The sequence below is a fragment of the Pavona decussata genome, unplaced genomic scaffold, assembly GCF_977016875.1.
Source record: "Pavona decussata unplaced genomic scaffold, jaPavDecu1.1 SCAFFOLD_16, whole genome shotgun sequence".
NCBI classification, from domain to species: domain Eukaryota; kingdom Metazoa; phylum Cnidaria; class Anthozoa; order Scleractinia; family Agariciidae; genus Pavona; species Pavona decussata.
The window spans coordinates 2,587,294-2,608,555 of NW_028145439.1; the positions used below are offsets into that span (position 1 = coordinate 2,587,294).

Sequence of the window (21,262 nt, forward strand, 5' to 3'; positions counted from 1 at the left end):
AAGTTAAAAGGCTGTGTGAATGTCTGTGTTTTAAAAAAGTATCGTGGAAGATGAAGGAGAGCAGAACGTTACGGTCCCAAAAGATGTTAACAAATGTAGTTTGCTGTTTGGTCATCCCGAGGTTTTTGTGGACAACAAAACCGTAGCAAGGATGTCAAAAGGAGAGGAATTTCAGAGGAGAGTGCGAGCGATAGTCATAGATGAGGCTCATTTGGTTCTACAATGGTATTTATATATTTTATTTCAAAAGCTGTTTTAGAATGTTGTTAATTTATCATCTTTTATTTCATTAATCAAAGCCTCAGAATAAAGTTATCATTTAATTACACATTTCTTGATTATTTTGTATTCGATACATTCTATAAAAGTGGCCCTTTTCCACACCTGGGGGAAAGGAACCGAAGCTAAGCTAATATATACTCTATAAACAATCAATGGTGGCTTTTGCTATTGTATAGACAGTCCCTTGATGAGCAATCAGGCTTTGCCACTTATTCCTTCCAGGATCTAGATGTTTACTATTAGCTCAAACTCTAGTCCTACTGAAAAAATACGTTTGGTTTTGTGTTTGTCTTGGATAGCAAATAGAATCTGTCATTCAGGGGTTCCCTGTACAATATTAGTATGATGACCCAGATGTTAGAAAAACCGATAATTTAACATTTTGCAAGGGTTGTGTAATTTTTAATCGGCTTTAATAGACTGCCTTAGCACCTGCATGGAACACCTGCTGAAATCACCACTGTTACTGGAATTTATTTGTAGTATATCAGTCTCTTGGTTACGCTTAAACAATCTAACAAATCACCCTTGAGTAACCAATAGTGGGTGAGGTGCATGCGTGTGAATGAACTAAGTGAATTAACAAATGCTTTTGTTTTCTGTTCTAAGATGCTCATTTAGGCCAGCTTAAGGGAAGATTGGGGTTCTGTCCAATTTGTTCCCTGCAGTACCACTTCTGGTCCTCAGAGGAACTGCCGCAAGAGCCACCAAGAGTGGTATAATAGATTCCCTGGGGCCCTCTGATCCAGTTATTGTTGAATCAAACCCAAACAGGGCAAACCTATACTATGCGTATCATGTTCGCCCAAATAGAGGAGATGGGAAACTTGAATCAATTTTACAACCCATTGTTGTTGAACTGAAAGTTAAAAATAATCAAATGCCACCAATCTTAATTTATGGGAATCTAGTAACTGGTGCTGAATGTTTCCTTTCTTCAGCATCAGTATGGGTAAAGATCAGTACTACTCTTCTAGTCTGCACTGCCTTTAGCAAAAAACAGGCTTTTCAGCCAGTACCATGCACAGTACCCTGAGCATGAACAAAATCTAATTTTGAAGAATTAGTAAAGGAAACATGTATCCACCTCATACTTTTTGTGACCATTGCATTCGACCTTGGGATCGACTGTAACAACATCAGAGGTGTAATCCACATTGGAGTCCCCCACACAATGAAGGATTACTGCCAGGAAGGTAGGCCGGGCTGGAAGAGATGGTCTTTCAGCCAGGGCAGATATCTTTTACAACTCCTACAATATCTCCAAATCAGAAAAAACATGTCTGATGAAATGAGGAACTTTGTGCAATCAAATCAGTGCAAAAGGAAAATGATTCTCAGCAATTTTGACCATGATGTCTTCAACAATCATGATCCTGCCCATTTGCTGTGACTTTCACAGTCGTCAGTGCAGGTGTGATGACTGTGAGTTTGCACAAGCACTTGCAGACATAGTCGTTGACATTACCCAGGAGCAACCAAGTGCTGTTCATCTTCTCCAGGATCAATGAGGTGAAGAGCTGAAGGAAACTACCATTGACGCTGAAGTCAATACCCAAATCAAAATGGACCTTGTTCAATACCGAGTCAACCTGCAACGAGAACTGGGAAGGAGTACTGTAGGTAGTGTGGGTCTTTCAAGTCGATTTTCTATTGAATTGATTGATTTAGTCCTACAACACTTAACACAATTAACTTCTGTTGAAAAGGTGCAAACCATCTTACCTGTACATAGCCATGAGATTGCTACAGATATTTTCTGTATTATTCAGAAGAATACCTCTGGCAACCTTGAATAATTATGACCGGACAAATTAAAGAACGACTTTCGTCAGGATATATTCGACACTATAAAGAGTCTTTTTAAAATCAGGGACATTCAACGAGAACATTTAAGCAAAATACTTAAAATATGCTTTCTCCTGTGTTCTCAGATCGTTTTCTACCTATCAAAGGGATATTTTTGTAAGCTAATACTGTTTGATCTGTTCTGATGCTTTAGCTGAAAATTTTAGTTGCAGAAAGTTTTAGGAAACGGAATTTCATTCCCTGAATTTATGAACTCCGCGAAGCTTCACGAAAATACCAGCTGCCTTTTTGTCCCGAGGGGGGGGGGGGATACTCCCCTTTATAAGATATATCGGTATGTGCCGTCCCAAAGGGTATGGATTTTGAGCCGTTTTGGTCTGAAAACGGGTATAAATTTTGAACATTATGGTCTTAAATCGGGTATGGTTTTTAAGGGAGCTTTTCAACTCCGAATGAATAGCATAGAAAGAGAAGTATCCAAAATAAATCATTTAAGCCGAATCGTTCGGGTGAATTTTACCAATTCTTGACTTCGGGACTAATGCGAAGCTTAGGGCGCGTTTTTTATTCACAATACTGGAATGAGAATGGACAGAATGTAAAATGCGCGCGTTTTTCTACTCCGCATTCCTATTCCGTAATGGACAGAATGCCATTTTATCCATTCTGCTCCCAGGGGCAGAATGAACAGAATGTTGCGAATGAAAATCCAAGATGGCGGACGGCGAGATGAGCGCTGCGGATTCAAATATGTCTCTACCGGAGAAAAACTCAGGTTACACTTTTTGACAAAATGAAACATTGTTTCTAATTTCATTGTACCAAAAGTACGAGGAAAATTGCTGCGATAACGGCTTTAATGGCAGCCTCTTCGTCGGCCGCCATATTTGTTACGCAATGTTTACTCGGCCAGGACCGATGGGGTTTTTTTTTATGCAGACAATCCGAATTATTCCTAGCATTCCGTACTAACCATTCTTATTCCAGAATTGTGGATAAAGAAACGCGCCCTTAATAATGCTGCAAACCAGGTCTGAAAACGGGAGTGCAAAATGGCATGTTTTAGTCTGAAATAGGGTCAGGATTTGGAGAACGGGAGGCACACCCCTACCGAGACTACCGACCGAGGAGCCTTTTTTTAGGCTCAATTACCAGCCGCGGTTCGGGAAATGAGCCCACGATCACCCCCGAAGATACCTCCTCTCGGAGAGGAAAGCCAGTCCCGAGGGAGCGGCGGACGATCAAGCCTAACCATTTGTCGCATTTTTAAAAACATATTTATACCTTCAAAAACGAAATGGATTAGCTAGTTTTCCTAGAATTTATATGCTGACATTTCGCTAAAGTTAATTCTAGAAAGAAAATTTTAGATTTTGTTACGTCTAAATCCGGATTTCTGCAGCGATTAGACCCTTCCGGAAATGAAACGTTGGGTCACTCTAAGGGTGCATCCAATACACAAGGCACAATCAGTTTTTATTCCAAGTCCATGTTAACCGTGGCGAATTCTACCGGCGCCGACTTTGAACCATTATAGCTTTTTGTTGTTGCTGTTTTGTTTCGTTGTTGTTTTTTTTTTTTTTTCCAATACTTTAGCAAAGGCCAACAAATTCTGTGCCTTTTTCAGAAATGTTATGGGAACAATAGACCCTTATCACTCGGTGGTCATGTTGAGTCTTGGGGGGGGATAAAAAGATTTGTTTTCGCACGGCAAGCCTCGGCCAGACGCAAATTCAGTGTGAGGCTTGCCGTGCAAAAACAAAAGCCTTTTATTCTCCTGAGACTCAACATGGCCGCCGTGTGATAAGGGTCTATTTCAACCTCGTCCCCGGTGCTTTTTTCGTTTAAAATTGGGAAAAAGCCCAGGGAACAGGTTGGATCTATTTGGGTCTTTAATGCATGACGGTAAGCAGTAACGATGGGCGCCATAATTTGGTATGGGTAACTAGAAATGAGCTCGGTGGAGAAGCTGCGAGGGAAACAGTTGGTCGGCGTGGGTTGTTAATTAGGTTTGAAATAAATGCATGAGTTTCTTGAAGTAATGGGAGTAGTGCTAGTTAGATTTTGAGCAGTGGCTGGCATTTGCTAATTGGTAATAAGATGTTTTTGTTGTTGTTGTTTTGTTTTGTTTTGCTTGTACTGAATGAGATCTTGTCAACAATTTCATCCAGCAAAGAAGAACTTGACCAGATTGACCAATAGGCCATTTACGAGTTGCTTTGAACCTCATTATGAACGCGAGGCTAAGTACAAAGTTTTTATTATGAAAATTAGTTACCATTCATATGCAAACGAAACTAATTTTCATATAAAAAGCTTTACACTTGGCCATGGTTTTAAAATGAAGCTCACGGCAACTCGGCGCTGAATGGTCTATCTATTAGACTTTGACGTTTATGTGGTGATGACTCTGATTGTTCCAGGAATTAGAGGAAATACGCCCATCGTAGTGAAGCCTCGCAGAAAGTTAAGAAGAGCCGTTAGGAAACATAAGATAATAAGGCTAACTGGCAATTAGTTTAAGTTTTATTTATTGAGGCTGCGTTGTGCATGCACATAGACTAACCATAATTGACATGAATCAAATATACATCGATCATAACCCATCACTATGAAATAGGTAACGAAGCTTCAATCTTAATCTACCAAATATCTATACTTGAAGATAACAACATTGACTGAAGTACAACAGTATTAATTACCATAAATCAACCGAGATACAAATAATAGCATCAAACACCTATATTGAGACTTAAATTACTAAAAATCAGATAAGGACTATTATACCATCCAATTTGTATTGAAAGTTGATATCTTAATTTGAATTTAAAAAAGTTAATACATGTCACAATCAGACCATAACAGAAAATGAACAAGAAACGTTTCGAGTCCGCATAGCAACAGTTTCAAGTTGAGGTAAAGAAAAAATGATTTTAGAGCAGTTTTCAATTGATTGTCATTCAACCAAACGCTAAGTAATTGCTCAAACCAATCGCAACAGATGTAGACGTGGACAGAATGCAACTCAAGTACATGGAGCCGGCGCCAAGCGCGGGAAGAACAGTGCAGACAAGTCAGGATTGATTTTGGTCTTACTTCTCATTGGCTGAGAAAGTTTGGCGCGAGATTTACTAACCAATTACAAGACAAAGTAAAGCAACTAAACAAAAGGAAAATTGATTTCTACAATCCATTGAAAACACCTTACTATATAAAATATAATATAAATACAAGTGTAATGAGCGTGCTAAAGAAGTCTTACATGTAATTTCTATAAATAAGTTAGCTAATGCATTATAACATCTAGCTGAGGTAAAAGCTACTATAAAACTTTAACATGACTTAAAGAGTGTGCTAAAGAAGTCTTACATATAATTGCTATAAATAAGTTAGCTGAATGCATTATAACATCTAGCTAAAGAGTGGCTTTAAATTGAGTGTCGAAAGTAATTTCGCTAATGCTTTGGTTTGCTTCATTGCTCAGACTGTGATTTTTTGACGCCAAACAAGTCGAGGTTTTGCTCGCTTGGCGCCGGCCGGTTACATGTATTTGCTTAATGTTCTGATTGGTTCATTGCGCCAGATTAATTACTTTGGTTTTGGTTTTACGACGCTCAAATTAAAACCGCTCCCCTCAACTTAACAATTATTCACCGATTCTGCAATGGTTTTAGTTTATAGCGCCAGTAATTAAAAAAAATGCTTACGAAATCCAGGAGACTGTGACAAGGTGAATGGTAATGACTATCTTGAGTTTGATTAGTTGGTATCTACTAACACCAAATATTTCTTTCGCCCTCCTCAGATAAATTTTGTCAGTTGATTGTGACCCTCTGTCCTGGTATTTCTTTATTAGTATAAATCTACTAGTGTTCTATCACGAATGCCGTTCTCTGATTGGCTACGCTACTCGCTATCTATTCTGTGATAGATAGTGAGTAGCGATTTTCAACAAAATGGCGGCCGCCTCTTCGCGTTTTGGAAGTGTCTGCGATGAGGAAATAGATAATTTACTTGTTTAGTTTTGAACGACTAGTTGATTTATACTAAAACAATTAGATTATTCGCTCTCGATTTCTATGCGTGATAGTTGATTCGGGCTTCGCCCTCATCAACTATCACGCGATAGAAATCTCGAGCTCATAATCTAATTGTTAGTTAGCAAGAGATCATCGCTTTCTCTCTTTACGTATCAATCGTTGGTTGAAAGAAAGCTGGTACAAGTTGTAGACATCATACCTGAGGAAACATAGTTTGGTGTTTGGTGTTCGCACAACTAAGCTTGACAATCACATGACGTGTGATAACTTGACTTTACTTAGACATGAGTCGTTCCTATAATTTCTGAATCATTTGAATTTCCTCCTCATCTTTAAGGAAGAGAATCAATGCAGAGCACAAATTGGTTTCTCAATTATTTTGTTGTCAACTGTTGGTATAATGATGATATTTTCGTTCGAAGGCAGCACATTTGTAGTAAATACATGTGCGCTGTATGCAGCTGGGATATTTAAGCAAAGAAAATCAAGCTGAAAAAGTGCGGTCTTCTAATCTAACAAACGTTTTAACGTGCAAAAGGTTATTCTTTAAACACCAAAGTAGCAGTGTTCAGGCAATTTAATTTGTTTATCAGTTTTTAAGCGCTAGGAAATTATCGTTATTTCTTATTACTATTTTACGTGAGCCTTAATGGACAATAAGAAAAGACGTCAAAAAAAACGTAACCCTGGATACGGCTATACTTTAGTCAATCTCGTACCCAGAGTCTGCTGGCCTAAGAGCCTAACGAATCTCAGGCACGAGTATGTACTTTAGTCCTCTAAGGCTAATAATGCTCTAATAAGAATGAATGAAGCAGATGTGATACAAAACTAAAGGAATAGTTACTGACCTAAAAGAGTAGGGGCCTGATTCTCGAAAGCCCCAGTAACTTTGCGGGCCCGACATCAAATATTCAAATCAAAATCTAAAGAATAAAAGCGCGGATCCTAGCTAACAAACCAGTTCATTTTATTTTTTTAACTCAAATTTTTATCATATTATGTACAAAACTATTGAAATCTCGATATTGAATGTAAACAACAAGAGCTTTCTGGTCCCGTTAATTATCGGCACTTTCGAGAAACGGGTCCCAGGTCAAGTAGTCGCCACCTAATTGGCTATTGGAAGTCTTCAATCAGCTACAAAACTTAGACACGAATCCGTAAACATGTGTTCATTCTGTAATACTGTAACTTAAGGCGTTTTCTTGTTAACACATTTCTCCCCAGACCACGCATGCGTCTGTCGCAGGAACGTGCTCAAGATTTTGGTATCTACTCTGCCCTCGTCTATCAAAGAGCTTACAAAGAACTTGGTATTGGCATTCTGAAATAACGTATTCCGCTCTGCAACAGTACTAGTGGAACTAAATTGTAACATCGAATGGCCATTAAACTTGTCTATCTATATTAGACAGTCCTACCAATCCGGGAGGGAGGGATCTGTCTCTAACGCTTGCATAAACAATACAAAACTGACCGGAAGGACACATATGTCATTCTAGAACAAAACAAATAACTCCTCCAGATTACAAATATATTTTTGTCAAGATCATGTTGCACTGAATATGGTCCACCAATGCGATACGAATATTACTTGAATGACGAAATACAAGTTGCCAAATGCAATAGACTAGACCTGTTTATTAGGTTTTGAAATTTACTTGGCAAGTTCTTTATCTACTGCCCTCCTTTTCATTATATTTGTTTCTTCAAGAAATCAACTTCAATTTAAGGCTTCCCGCCAGTTATCCTGTAACAAAATTATGGGGCAACATATACCGTTAGTAATCACAAGAGACCAAGGGGAATAATTTCATCTCGTCTTTGCTGACGACGTCTAAAGAGCGAAATGAGAGCTCTTTTAAAGTCTGGAATTCTGATTGCATATAAAATAGGATTGATAAGGGAGTTTGCATAAAACAAAACGGCGAAAGCATGATAAAGATGACGAGTCACCCGCCAAGGAAGAAAGGACTGAAATGTGGCCTTCAGGAGAGAATATATCGTAATCGGGAGCCACATCAGCAAAGATACCAAAGTCACGATGAACAACGTCTTGGTCAGTTTCCTTTCTTTGCTGGTTGCGCCATGGCGCTGAGGATGCGCTCCACAAGAAATCTTGACAAAAATGGACGCATAAGAAACGCAAACAACAAATAGACAAAAACCAATGATTGAACCAAGTGTATAGTAATAGCTTTCCGGGGAGTTAACTAAATAATAAATAGCAAATACTGACAACCCACATGTAACCCAAATTATTGTAATAATAAATCCGAACACCCACTTTTTAATAATACGATGTTTGAAAGGACGAAACGTCGCATCCGTTCGTTCTAACGAGATTGCAGCAAGGCTTGTCAGAGAAGCTCCAAGAAACGCGTCCCGCATGTAAGCGTAAACAAGGTTGACAAAAGGTAGTTGTTGGGTATTCCAGAAGGAGCATGCTTCTCCTAACGACACAAAATGTGTGATTTCTGAATATCCTCCAACTAACATATCTGCAACTGCCAGATTGATCACTAGGTACATGCTGCGCTTACGAAGACTGCGGTTTCTTATAAAAACAACAACTGTTAGGAAATTAAGTATTACTATAGCAACAGACTCGGCAATGAATACTGTAAGCCAGGCAATGCACTCAGATGGAGAGAGCCCCTGGAAACTTGTTTCAGTTTCTGTTCCGTTTTGCTGATTGGAAGCTTTAGCCATCTCTCTGAAAAAAAAAAATGCGAAGGAATTTAGGGAGACGGCATGGCCTAATGGTTAGGGCGCGTAGCATGTAATCCTGATGCCCACGGTTCGAGTCCCGCTATGACCACTTGGATTTGTTTCACAGTAGCCGTTTTCAAATCCAAGGCCACGCTCTGTAAATAGCCAACTGGTTTGCCTCCCACCAGTTGGAATTTTTAACAAATGTTATGTTCCGTTTGTATATTTATTTCGCTGATTTATAGTGTCCCCAATTAGCACTACAGTGCTAAATACTTCGACACTTAAATAATAACATAAAATCATCAATAGTTGTGTTTAGTAAAAGTGTTTATATATTCATAAACTTGTAAATGGAAGCTGAACCAGTGTTACTAAGCCAGGTAGCATCCACTATCCCTGCTAACCTGATTTCCTGCTGTCGAACCTGGTTATCAGTTGCACTGAAATTTTACATGATTATAATTTCAAAAAAGAGGCAAAGAAAATAGATGGAAGTCTTGCCAGTGTGTCCTACCCGGTTTCGCTAGCGAGCCAGGAAACGCACGCACATATGATTCCATATAAACTCTTTTGAAAACAATTCCAAAGAAAAGGAGTAAAACATTTTTCTTGTCCAACTTGCGCACTCGTTTCTCAGTGGTGACATTGAAACTTATGCTTTCTTCACCAGCAAAAAACAGTCCTTAGCTACCTATCACTGATTGCGCTCAATGTTACAGTAATCACGGTACACTTTCATCTTTTACAAGAAAAAGTGTCATTTAGTTGTTGTTTCCGTTTAGGGATTTCTATAACAAGCTGCCTTTCTGTCCATTTTGTAATATGAATTCAGTTCACCTTTAGTAGGTACTCACTATTTTTATTCAGGAGCTGCTGTGTGAATCGACTGTGCGAGTTGCTATTCTTCAGTATAATAAGACCTGTGACAAACAACTTATTATTATTCATCGAATCAAGGTCAATTTTTTTCTTTGTTGGTCTAGTTCTGTTTAGTAAGAGTGTTTATATATTTATAAACTTGTAAATGGAAGCTGAACCAGTGTTACTAAGCCAGTTAGCATCCACTATCCCTATCAGTATCACTGAAATTGTACAGGATTATAATTAAAAAAAAAAAGCAAAGAAAATAGATGGAAGTCTTGCCAGTGTGTCAAGCCCGGTTTCGCCAGCGAGCCAGTAAACGCACGCACATAAGATTCCATATAAACTCTTTTGCAAACAAGTCCAAAGAAAAGGAGTAAAACATTTTTCTTGTCCAACTTGCGCACTCGTTTCTCAGTGGTTACATTGAAACTTATGCTTTCTTCACCAGCAAAAAACAGTCCTTAGCTACCTATCACTGATTGCGCTCAATGTTACAGTAATCACGGTACACTTTCATCTTTTACAAGAAAAAGTGTCATTTAGTTGTTGTTTCCGTTTAGGGATTTCTATAACAAGCTGCCTTTCTGTCCATTTTGTAACATGAATTCAGTTCACCTTTAGTAGGTACTCACTATTTTTTCAGGAGCTGCTGTATGAATCGACTGTGCGGGTTGCTATTCCTCAGTACAATAAGACCTGTGGCAAACAACTTTAAATAAGAACTAAATAACCTTTCGCCTCTATGTCACAAAATATTTTGCGTTTCGGAACAACAATTTTTCAGTACATACCTTACCGGGAAACAACAAATCCGACCCGTCAGTGCTGGAAATAAGCTCTGAAAAAATACTTTCCCCTGCAACGAGAAATGTATGTTAAATTCAATATTACAAAGCTTCATGCTTCGGTTTCTGGTCTTGTAATTGATGCATTTTTTGTTACTAGAGAATTGATTGTTTTCATATCTACTTAGGATTTAGCGTGAACGAAAATAAGTCGAAGTCGACTATTCAATTAACATTTACCTTACTTTGCGACGTAAGCCGCGATAACTAGCCTTCGCCTATACTTGACACAAGTCGACTGCTCGTGGCGCCGAAAGAGAGCATTACGACCGACCGACTCGCCGGAGTCGAGAAAAACGAAAACGACCGTCAGGAAAATCTAGTCTTCAGCCAACATCCCGCCAGCTCCGCGGGCAAATAAACAATCAAATTACTGCATTTCAAGGCGACGCTGAACTTAGTTTATGGAATTATATGAGGCCGAGTAGAATTAAGGATTAATTTTCACTTGTATTTTGAAAGTTTTCGCAAATTGTCCGAGTCGCGAAAACTTTAAAAATAGAAGTGAAAATTAATCCTTAATTCTACGAGGACTCATTGCGATTATGTGTTTATAACATAGACGGCAAAATTTTCTTGAAACTGTCGACGCACTTCGTAAAACAGCCAGCCCCGACATATAAACACTCACCCGTGAGCAAAAAAAAAACCAAACAAACACACAATTCACCTGTTTCTTAGCGTACAAAACAGAGAAAACGAGAAAAGTTGATTGTTATATAAATCGTTAATTTCGAGACAATGCAAGTTAAATTCATGAGCAAACTAACAAAAATTATACCAGATGTTAGGCATCAATAATTTTGATTCACCTGCACTGTGAAGCTCTCTACCGCGGCTTGATAATCACACGATAACTGATCAATAAAAATAGCAAACCTTGGGTCCAAAGAAAGAACTGGCAGTGAAGTTTCTTCCACTGAATTTGACCTACTCCTTCCTCCCATCAAAAGGGCACTGTTGTTATTGATCGGTTATCTTTTGTTAGAAGAAGCCGTAGCGAGGTGAAAGCACTTGGTCGCGGCGTGAATGATTTCAGTTTTTCAACCAAACAAATCGGATCAAGATTTTAGCTTTTGAAACAAATAATCTCTTGCTGTTTCTTGTAAGAAACGAAACTTCACCTTTAGGAATTTCCATTGTAACTGTAGGACTTGATTTCCAAGTATTTTTGGCACAAACAATCCGGCTTAAAAATTCAAACTCCAAAAAACTTGAAAGATCGAAGTCGTTGTTGTCGCGGCACAAAATGAAGAAACCAACAAAATGTAGAAATGGCGTGCTCAGCCAACCAGGAGCAAGTATTTTCGCCGCTCGACCAATCAGGAGTGAGTAATTTTGCCCTCGGTGAAAGGAAAGTTTAGAAAAAATGCCCTCTGTTTCGACCAATCAGCATTCAGTAGTTTTGCCCTCTATGTTATAAATATAAAAGTAGGCCGTCTAAGACTGCGTGTGGCTACTGATATAGCACAATTGTTATAGCATTAAACAGAAACAGATATTTTATAATGACGCTAGACGGTAGATAAGTGTTGCAGAAGATTTATACATATTCACACACAAAATCGAAAACTGGCCGTATCACACATATTTAAATTTTTAAATACCCTGCAGCGTAATTTGATCGTGTTGTCATACAGGCGAATTTGGTATGTGCTGAAGGATATCGGTTTGTTTACTTACACAACGACAGATAGATCCCATGGTTTAACATAAGATCGCGTGGTGAAGAAATCCCGTGAAATTATGATCACATGACACACAGACAACAGGGCAATAAGCTTTCTTAATTAAAAAATTTATTCAGGCAGACCTGAAAAACAATTTTGTTCAATTTTCGCCTCGAGTTAAGCTACGTGAAGGCGGCAGATGCAAGCGAACTGTAAATTCAAAAGCATAATTTCTTGACTCTAAATGAAACTGAGCACGTTTTTGGAAAATTTCGCAAAGCTATTTGAAATATGACAAATCGGTCAACTGAACAGAAAGCACGGTAAAATTCACATTCAAGTCTGTAATGTTTTGTAAAGTGGATTCCCAAGAGCACACAAATATTCTCGAGAAAGTCTATGTGATGATTTGCAGATCTTGTTTGCGATGATGTGCGATCGCACATTTTCCGCTTTGACACAATCTCGAACAGGCATTTCTTGGCTATGAACTCAATGATTTCCTCTGTTTAAGCAGCAGAGTGTTCCTTAGAAGCTGTCAGGCTTTTGATTTACAGTATTAAAAACCTGTGTTTTCGTCCAAGAACCTCAAACTACCACCTTGAAAATTAAAACATGAAAGACGCGGCAGCCATTTTGAATTAAAATAGAACCTTCAATGCGAAGAAAGGGGACTGAGATCTCGTCAACCTGTCGTGGTGAACATCGGGTCAAAAATCGGGTGAAGTTCGGCATTCTAGTGTTACACTCACTCAACACGATAACATAGTGGCTTCGCCTCAATAGGAGGCAGTAGCCACAAACTATGACACAAAACATGATTCGAATTCCTAATTAAAACTCCAAATCACAACGTCACTACTGTTTCGGAAATTCTTTCGTAAATATTTGAGGCCCATTGAGAGAAGCAATACGAGCGGTTTCAAGTCTCTGAATCATTTAAGTTTAACACAGACTGCTTCAGGCCAGTTTAAACGGTTTGAACATTTGATCAACATTCGTTCCATAAAAAGTTGTACGGATATGTTGGGCGAATACGTTTCCAACGCAGTTCAACATTTTCAAGAACAAAGGAAATGTTGAATCGATGCTCAATGAAAGTTTAAACCAATTTAAACTTGATTCAACACGCTTTCAACAAGCTTTCGACATTTTTTTACGCTTTCAACAATGTTGAACGACCTGTTCAAACGCCCCGACATTTGGTTCAACAAAGTGTGTCACAAGTGTTGAACATACTTTGAAGCAAATGTTGAAACCTGCGTTTTTACACAACAGCAAATTCTCCTCGGCAGTTTTTTCGATGCATTTGTTGTTCAGGTGCAAAAGTTCTCAAGGATGAACAAACTTGCTGTTATGAATTACCGTCAACAATTTAGCTGATGTCCTGAGTGACGAACTTTCTTAAAACGTCCTATGAAAATGCGAGCGCCAGTTTTGAACAAGGCGATTTCCCAAGGAAACTAACAAACTTGACAAATTTTGTTACTCGTGTGCACACCAGAAAACATAACTCGTTATGTCATAACTTGGAAAGACGCAAAACTGATACTTGTTTACTACAGCAATCAAATTTTGAACTGCACAAGGATTAATTTGTCAGTGAGAAAACCTAGATCATGTGTAGCCAGATCTTACGCTGCTACCGCCAGTGAATCTAAACGTCACCTTTCACTCTGTATGCTCGTAAAATCACAAAAAAGACAGCTGATTTGGTTTTCTTCATCGAGTTTTTTTTCGAGTTGTCAGTCGCTTAGCTTAAATAACTTACCTGAGTGAAAGATGCTAAGCAGCGGTGGTTCTTGTTCGGCTATCCGGCGAAGAACAAGCGCTTTCAAACTCAAACTCTTACTTTGAAAACTAACTGAGTAAAGGGCAATTTAGCAGGATATGTGCATGCGTTGTGGGCTGGTAATAACAGTTGCCTGAGTAGATTTAACTTTCTGCGTGAGCCACATTTCAATAACTTGCACGATAATTTGTGCAATTTAGTAGTAAAGTAGAACCAAGCTCATTTCTTGCGCGGTATATTTATTAATTGCTTTCGTCATCTGCGCGCATTGCCACCTTCCCACGAAACACTTATATCAATTTTCAGTTATCTGACAAGTCAGATCAACAACCGATTTTTACTAACGTGTAAAAGATACCTGAGGTGCATCACTAACCGTATCCTCTTTGTTGTTTGTAAAGAAAATTATTGTATCGCCATGCACCGATAAAATCATTCGTTATGCCACGTGATGTTCCTTAGCACGATGGCCAAACTGAAATAGCGGATCTTTGCTTAAATGTTTCACCTCATTAGCATACTTTAGCGTAAACGGCAAAACTAACTACTGCGGACAGATAAATGGTCTTCATAAATTGAAAGAGCGTGGGGAAAATTTGTGTGTGGTAGGTTTAAACAACATTTTGATAACCGAACGTTATAAGTATCAAAATGACAACAATGACGTCACGGGTTCTCCTATAGTATATACGCTTATTTCCCGTTATTATCAGTTTTTCATATTGTTCATACAGTTGACTATAAAAACAAGCGAGAAAACGGCACGATATTTCGGTGTCATCTTGGCGCCATTATTTACTTGATAATGGTGCCAAGATGACACCGAAACGTCGTTCCTTTTTTTCGCTTATTTTTATGGTCAACTGTATTTCTAAATTTAATCATATTGTTCATATTGTTATTATCATGAATGCACGCAGATAGACAATAGATGGTTAAAAATTTGCTGTAAAACTTCCGTTGCAGCTGTTCCAAAGCCGGCATTTAATATTTGGCCTGAGTTGAAAGCCTTTTCTTAATTTAGCAAGATCAGGTCTCAGTAGTCATGTTTGTGGGTTCTAATTGGTAAATGTCCGTCACAACTGTATAATTTGTCTGAAAAAGTATTCCTTTAATTTGTTATTGAAAGGTACGTAAGTCATGGATAATTGTTGTCGGCAAATTGTGCGGAAGGTCTCTGTTGTAATATTACTGTTTTAATGGCCTCCATGTTGGGGGATATTTGCATAAGAATATAATTTATTTCCCAAAGGAAAATCATTCAAAAGAAAAAGGAAATTTTTTCAAAGTCTTCGTTTTAGCAACTGCTTAAGTTGCGTAGTAACTGCGAGGATCTTTCTTCTATTTGAAAATCATTCTGTTGTTTCGCTCCTCCAATATGGCCGTCGTGAACCCACTATTGAAAACCTTATTTATTCCTATACGGCTTTTTGAAATTAGTGCCGGCATTGAAAGAAGAATTGAGATAAATTAGAACTGAGGGAAAGATATCGACAAGACTACGGTCCTCAATTAATTCACAAGAACAAACAAGAAAACTAAGCTATATACGTGTCAATAACGCTCGGTTTATTTTGATTCCATTAAATTAACATACAAGGCTCCTTGACTTTATCGTAATGTAGCTTTCCTTGTTTCTTATATGTTCTCATATTCATCTTACAAGGCACCAAACTAAGACTGGATCACCTATTCGTTTAATATCCCTGTGTTATGTAATACGGCGCCCAAAGTCCAACCCAAATCAAATCCATGCAGTGAATTGGTCACTCTTATTTTTTTACGTTGACTAAGCTGGTAGCCAGCAGTTAACAGCTCGTAAATGTAGTTGCCCCCAAAACAGTTATCCTTAGCGTAAGGGTCTTCCTTTATCTCGTCGTAATCTTTACTGCAAAATTCGTTAGAGGATTGGTCAATTTTTTTGGGCGTGACTTTGTTGTGTTGGCAATCAGAGCAAACGGCGTCTATACCCGTCAAAACGTAATAAATGGCCGAAAATCCATAAAAATTCCCCTTTAACTTTGGTTGGTCAAAGAAAGGACACTTTTGCTTATCTGCAGTTCGACAGAAAAACAACTCGCGAATTATTTGTTGACAGAGTTCAACTTGGGCCGTCCCTTCAAACACACTTTCTTGGCCACCATACGCTAGGGATTCTTTGAAACCTTTATTATGGCAAGGACTTTTTACAACACATCCATGATTTATAGCACAGTTAGCCTTTTGAGCAATGGAATCTAAGTAATGTTCCCGAGCTTGGTCTTGCCCGTACCCGAGATAGGAGCGACTAAAGACACTATAGTTTCTTCCTCCAACGTATATGACCATAGTCTCGCTGTTCTTCTTGTTTATTTCAAAGGCATTTTGATGTGAAGCTCCCCCCAGATCTAAGCTCCCAAAGGATTTTTTATTTGAACCGAAAACCCCTGACAGAAAATTAACAGTAACCCAACCATAGATTCCTTCGGTTTTGCCTAAAATGACTCTAGCATCATTATCGTCCTCAAACAAAAATGGACATTTGGATTTGTCGTTAAAAAGATTTCTAACTTCATCTAAGATGGCGTTTGCCTGATCTTGAGGTAATAGCCTCATTCCTGCTGTGGCTAACAAGTATATTGGACTGGAAGCCTGCTTGTCTTGTGGGATTGTCTTTTTGGCGGACTCCAGCAGAGGCGTCAAGTAAGCATCAACTTTAGAAGGGTCATCAGCGAAATCTGAAAGCCCAGGCTCTACTTTATGGGGAGAAGGGCGAAGCTGTATGACTTGAGAGGGTTGCAGCGAGGGTCCACTTGCCAGAAATTGGTAGATCTCCATCCGGGTTCCGCTCGATCCGGCGTCAAACAGTATGGCATACTCAATCTGGGCAGCGTCCTGCTTGACTGCTTGAGTGACATGCGCAAAACAGAGGAGGGCCAAAACTACTTGCTTGAATAACGCTTTCATTTTCGTTCAGTATGATCTGAAAAATTACAGCTTGGTCAAACAGGTCTTTGCTTGTATCTAACAAAAGAAAGGTTCAGGTTTGTCCCTAAAAAATTTATTTTAACCCAAATCGCCAGTGATCTAGAGAGGCTATCATAATGTTTCAAATCAACGATTGGAATTCCAGTTTAGTTTAAAAATTATGAACTCAGGAAGTTACATAAAAGTTGGATACTGCCTGCCAATATCTTTTTGTAATAAAGAAATGTTTTTGGAGCATGTGTCGCCCACTGCGTAAAACCGTTTGCCTAACCGAAAACCAAAGCCATTAAGGCTCAAAAACTGGAATTCGTCGACGTCAAAACTTTTTTTGATGCTGACTAATAAAATTTGTTTCTCCTGGCATGTGACGGAAGAACCGAAAATATCGAATGTTGTCGCGGGCTACCGACCGGCCATAGGCGGCGAGGACCATCAGTTTCAGACCTCGGCCAAGCGCTACCTTATCCAGACAGCTGTTTCTACCTTAATTACCATTTTAAATGTATAAATAGTTGACAACTGCGCATATATACTCCGTCGATTGTTTCAGCATCCAAGAAGTGAGTTTGGATTCTTGCATAGAAAAGAAATCAGACGATTTCTGGTAGGAGAAGTTTGTCTAAAGACAGCCAAATAGAGGGTTCGTGACTCTTTGTGAACCAAAATGTTGAGATGGTCTAGCTACAATATAAGTCGTTTTAATCTTTTGTCTTCCAGGCTATCATACGGCCAGACCCTGTAGATTATTCTCTATCAGAGCTAATGACCGTTTAATTTGTTTTTGATGTACAAAACGCTCCACAACGATGTTGAAAACGACAAGAAGGAGTGACAAAGAACGCCTGCGTAGCAGGCTACAAGAAGGTCTTCCAATATCATTCTTGCGTTTCCACGTCTGCGCCTACACTGCTTAAAACATTTAGTGCAAATTTTAGCTTCACAAATAAATAACCAAACAGACCTTGGGTGGTTGGGTGAATCATTATTATTGTAAAAAAGGAGAAAATAATAAGAAACAATAAAATGACCGAATTTGTGGCATGGAAAAACGCTACGTACGAAAACGTTAAAACTTAAGAATTAATATTCCTTGTTTATCGGCGTCATAGAGTTTTAAGAATGAACTGTTATTCACGAGCACTAAACGTAGTAGAAAATACGAACCACTATGAAGCAAAGATCACAAATTTAAAATAATGCTGACTAAGGTTACTGTCCTTTGATTTGACAGTAGTAGGTAGTTTGAGCCGGTTGCGGCCCTCAGAGCTATAAAGCCAGTTAACAAAGAGACCGACGGCGTACTTGAATGTGACAACTGAACTTTTCTTTTATTAGATATGAATCGATTTTTTTTTACGAACCCTCCACACCAACCAAATTTTGAAATTTAAATTCGGACAAAAAACGGTCGAACAAGAGCCATTCTATACATCCAGTGGTAATTCCAACCTGCTCAGGTTACAGCTTAGTTCAAGGTAAAATATTCGTTTAATTTTTGAACTCAAGAACGAAGCTAGTTTGAATGCCAACAAAAGATATTAAAATGTCAGCCATTTTTGCATTGGGTCTATCAATAATCGTTTCCATGCCTTTTTCTCATTTGCATCTTTCTACTTTTCTACGTTCAACAAAGATTATGATCGTTCATAGTCCCAAAATATTATTTGTTATTTGGGCATGTTTTAAACAAATGATTCCGGTTGACTAGGAAAGAAAGAAGCGACAACATATCTCACCTTGGAGACACCTTGCTTGTTTGATCTCCAGACGTACTGCTTGCACGGGATAGAAGTCGATATCCTGGAGAAATATAAAGGAGCTCAATTAAACTTCAGTGCTACAGGGGTTCTTACTGATGACACCCGGTCCTCGAACGAGTTTACAAGTAAAAAAACATAAATCGACTTTGGATAACGCGGGGACCGAGCATGCCAATTCGACAATGCCAATTTCAGGCGGTCTGATTTGAAGTTAGGAGTGTTGGTTTTTGTGAATAGAGGGAAAACCCAAAACCATGCAAAAATTCTCAGAGCAAGGACGCGAGCCAGCAACAAACTCATCCAGTTAAGTTATTTTACCAACTCCGAGATCTGAACTCAAGCCAAACTGTTGAAAGGCCCGCGTCCTCGCCACTAAGTCAGCCCGGCTTCCCTACCCCCCTTTCCCTTTGAAGAAGATTGACCACGAAAATATTACCTGCTCAAACTTCGGTAGACACAGTTATCCAGTTCTTTGCACCTCAATACAAAGGTAAATTAATGCCACGTATAAAAAGGCAATCCCTCTTTGTTCTATAAACAATGAAAAACAGAGGACTAATGGAACATTTTAACATACATTTTCATATCGTTAAATGTTCTTCACACGTGCTCACTCCGAATCCAACAGGATAAATTCATTTATCTTGAACGCATGATTTTCCCTATAGCCTAACCCATCATGCCAAGTAAAGTCAAATAAGAGAGGTGAAGAAAGTAAGAGAATATATTTTTGATATGGCCATGGTTTATGAGATTAACAAAGCTATGGTGAGCAAAATATTTTCATGGCCTGCCAGACAAATATGACATATTACAACGCATAAGTTAAGAAAAGCTTCAATTATCCTTCCCAGTGTCAATGAATAATGTGGACTAGCGTCATCTACCAAAAATACAATGCCATGCACTAACGCTCCATATTCCCTTCTTGTGAAGTCCCAGTTTGATCCTTGTTCGTAATTAAAAACTGGAGTGAATGATCCAGGATGACCGCAGATGTAAATAATTCTCTACTTCAAATAATTTTGGCGAGACGTTCAACATATATGTTCAACATATATTTTTCGTCTACATGAAAAATCATGTCAAAGAAAACGAATGAAAATAGACACATCAGTGTCAACCCCATTTTTTGAGGATGATTGTTTGAGGTTTAATTTGGAGGATAACGTGTACCCTTAAAAATATGCTGGATCAAAACGGGCCAATCAAAACATTGCACAGTTTCCTGAGAGGTTTAAGGAAATGCCGCGAAACAATTTTCATTCAAGCTACTTATATCTAGGGAAATAGGAGCGTTGAAGAACCACAGGCTACCTCACATGCTTAGGACAAAGGAAAACGACGTATTCGAGTTATCGCAATAAGGCGTTTTGTTCTTTTCTCATACGCTAAGCGACCGTATGAGGAGAAGAAGATTAACCATGCTCTCATGAAAGGGGGAGCGTACAACCAGCAGTCATTTCGATCAATTACACTCCGGCTTTCTAGGTTGAATCGTAACAGCGCTTACCCTTTACTGGAGAAGTCGCTCTTTCTGTTACCTTGCTGTACCTTACGAACTTTCACTAGCTCCTAGTCTCGACGTATCTTTATGCAGTTTGCATAAATCAGATGGTTTTAGTACCATAAGTTACATTGAATTGACATTCAATTTACACATATGCATTTTAATTGTTTAGTCGTCTTTAAAAACAGTCATTTTTAAAAGTGGAAATAATATAATAAGGATGAGTCTTTCGGCCAAAAGATATTAACGACACTGGAATTGACATTTTAAAAAAGAATTGAGTAGTGAAATTCTAGAGCAGGCGGTTAAAAAAACACAGACATGAGACAGCGACGTGATTAATAAACGAAGCTTTCTACGAGCTTTAAGATCAACAATGTGTCTACAGTTTCGCATACTAAAGTAATGATACCAAAGAGCCAAAGTACTATTCTGACACTGTGTCAATCAATTCAGTAACACATGGTTGTTATGAGGGAGGACAAGATATCCCATGAACAAAGTCTACTACGACACAGGGTTCAACAGTTTGCATTTTTGTAAGGTTATTTGTGATTAAGAAATAGCTTATAAATACGAAATGACCACTTTAATAATAACAAAAATACCATGCTGATATTTCCTCATATTTAGTCCCTAATCCTTGCTACTATATCATAGATGGAACCTCCAACCATTAACGTTAGCCTTTTGCTGTAGTAAGGAAACATTTTAGTAACTGTCCACTTCGTTCTTGATATTTGCAAAGATAAGTGTCGTACAGTAGAACATATAACGCGACTGTTGAAAAAAGGGCACTAAGCTGTGTTCTAAACGTCCGCGAGTTCTCACGCGCAAGGAACCTCCCTCCCCCCCGGCCCCCCCTCCCCAGCTAAGAAACAAAAAACGTTTTTCAAGCTCAGGGAGTGTATATTTGGCTAGACGGCTGGTTTAGGAACTTGAAGAACTACATATTTACAGAGGTAAAATACTGAATTGTTTGTCGTTTGTTACTTGTTCGCCTTC

The 21,262-nt window shown here is 38.6% G+C and overlaps 2 protein-coding genes across 10 annotated transcripts in view; both read right to left on the reverse strand.

Moving 5' to 3' along the window:
• LOC146487318 (adenosine receptor A3-like) overlaps positions 1-14,148 on the reverse strand; it is a 56,537-nt gene extending 42,389 nt beyond the window's left edge. The window contains exons 1-4 of one of the 3 annotated variants that reach the window (XM_085087055.1): positions 14,000-14,148; positions 10,510-10,569; positions 10,346-10,409; positions 5,944-8,850 (exon numbers count right to left, since the gene is read on the reverse strand). In XM_085087055.1, the coding sequence (XP_084943181.1) occupies positions 7,923-8,846 (924 nt within the window). In that variant the 5' untranslated portion in view covers positions 8,847-8,850; positions 10,346-10,409; positions 10,510-10,569; positions 14,000-14,148 and the 3' untranslated portion in view covers positions 5,944-7,922. Of the gene's footprint in view, positions 8,851-10,345; positions 10,410-10,504; positions 10,570-13,999 lie in introns of those variants that run through there. The other 2 variants (XM_085087038.1, XM_085087063.1) reach the window with 2 other exon arrangements.
• A 1,398-nt stretch (positions 14,149-15,546) lies between these two features.
• LOC146487322 (ectonucleoside triphosphate diphosphohydrolase 1-like) lies at positions 15,547-20,374 on the reverse strand. 7 transcript variants are annotated; one of them, XM_085085578.1, is made up of 4 exons: positions 20,261-20,374; positions 19,184-19,278; positions 18,724-18,787; positions 15,547-16,982 (listed from the first exon to the last, which is right to left on the reverse strand). In XM_085085578.1, exon 4 carries the CDS (start codon positions 16,964-16,966, stop codon positions 15,710-15,712), a length of 1,257 nt encoding a protein of 418 aa, XP_084941704.1. In that variant the 5' UTR covers positions 16,967-16,982; positions 18,724-18,787; positions 19,184-19,278; positions 20,261-20,374; the 3' UTR covers positions 15,547-15,709. The 7 variants fall into 7 exon arrangements, with proteins under 7 accessions (XP_084941704.1, XP_084941711.1, XP_084941695.1 ...); XM_085085585.1 differs by having other exon boundaries at positions 15,547-17,016; positions 20,261-20,373; XM_085085569.1 differs by having other exon boundaries at positions 15,547-17,016; positions 18,712-18,787; positions 20,261-20,373.
• Between the last annotated feature and the right edge of the window lie 888 nt (positions 20,375-21,262).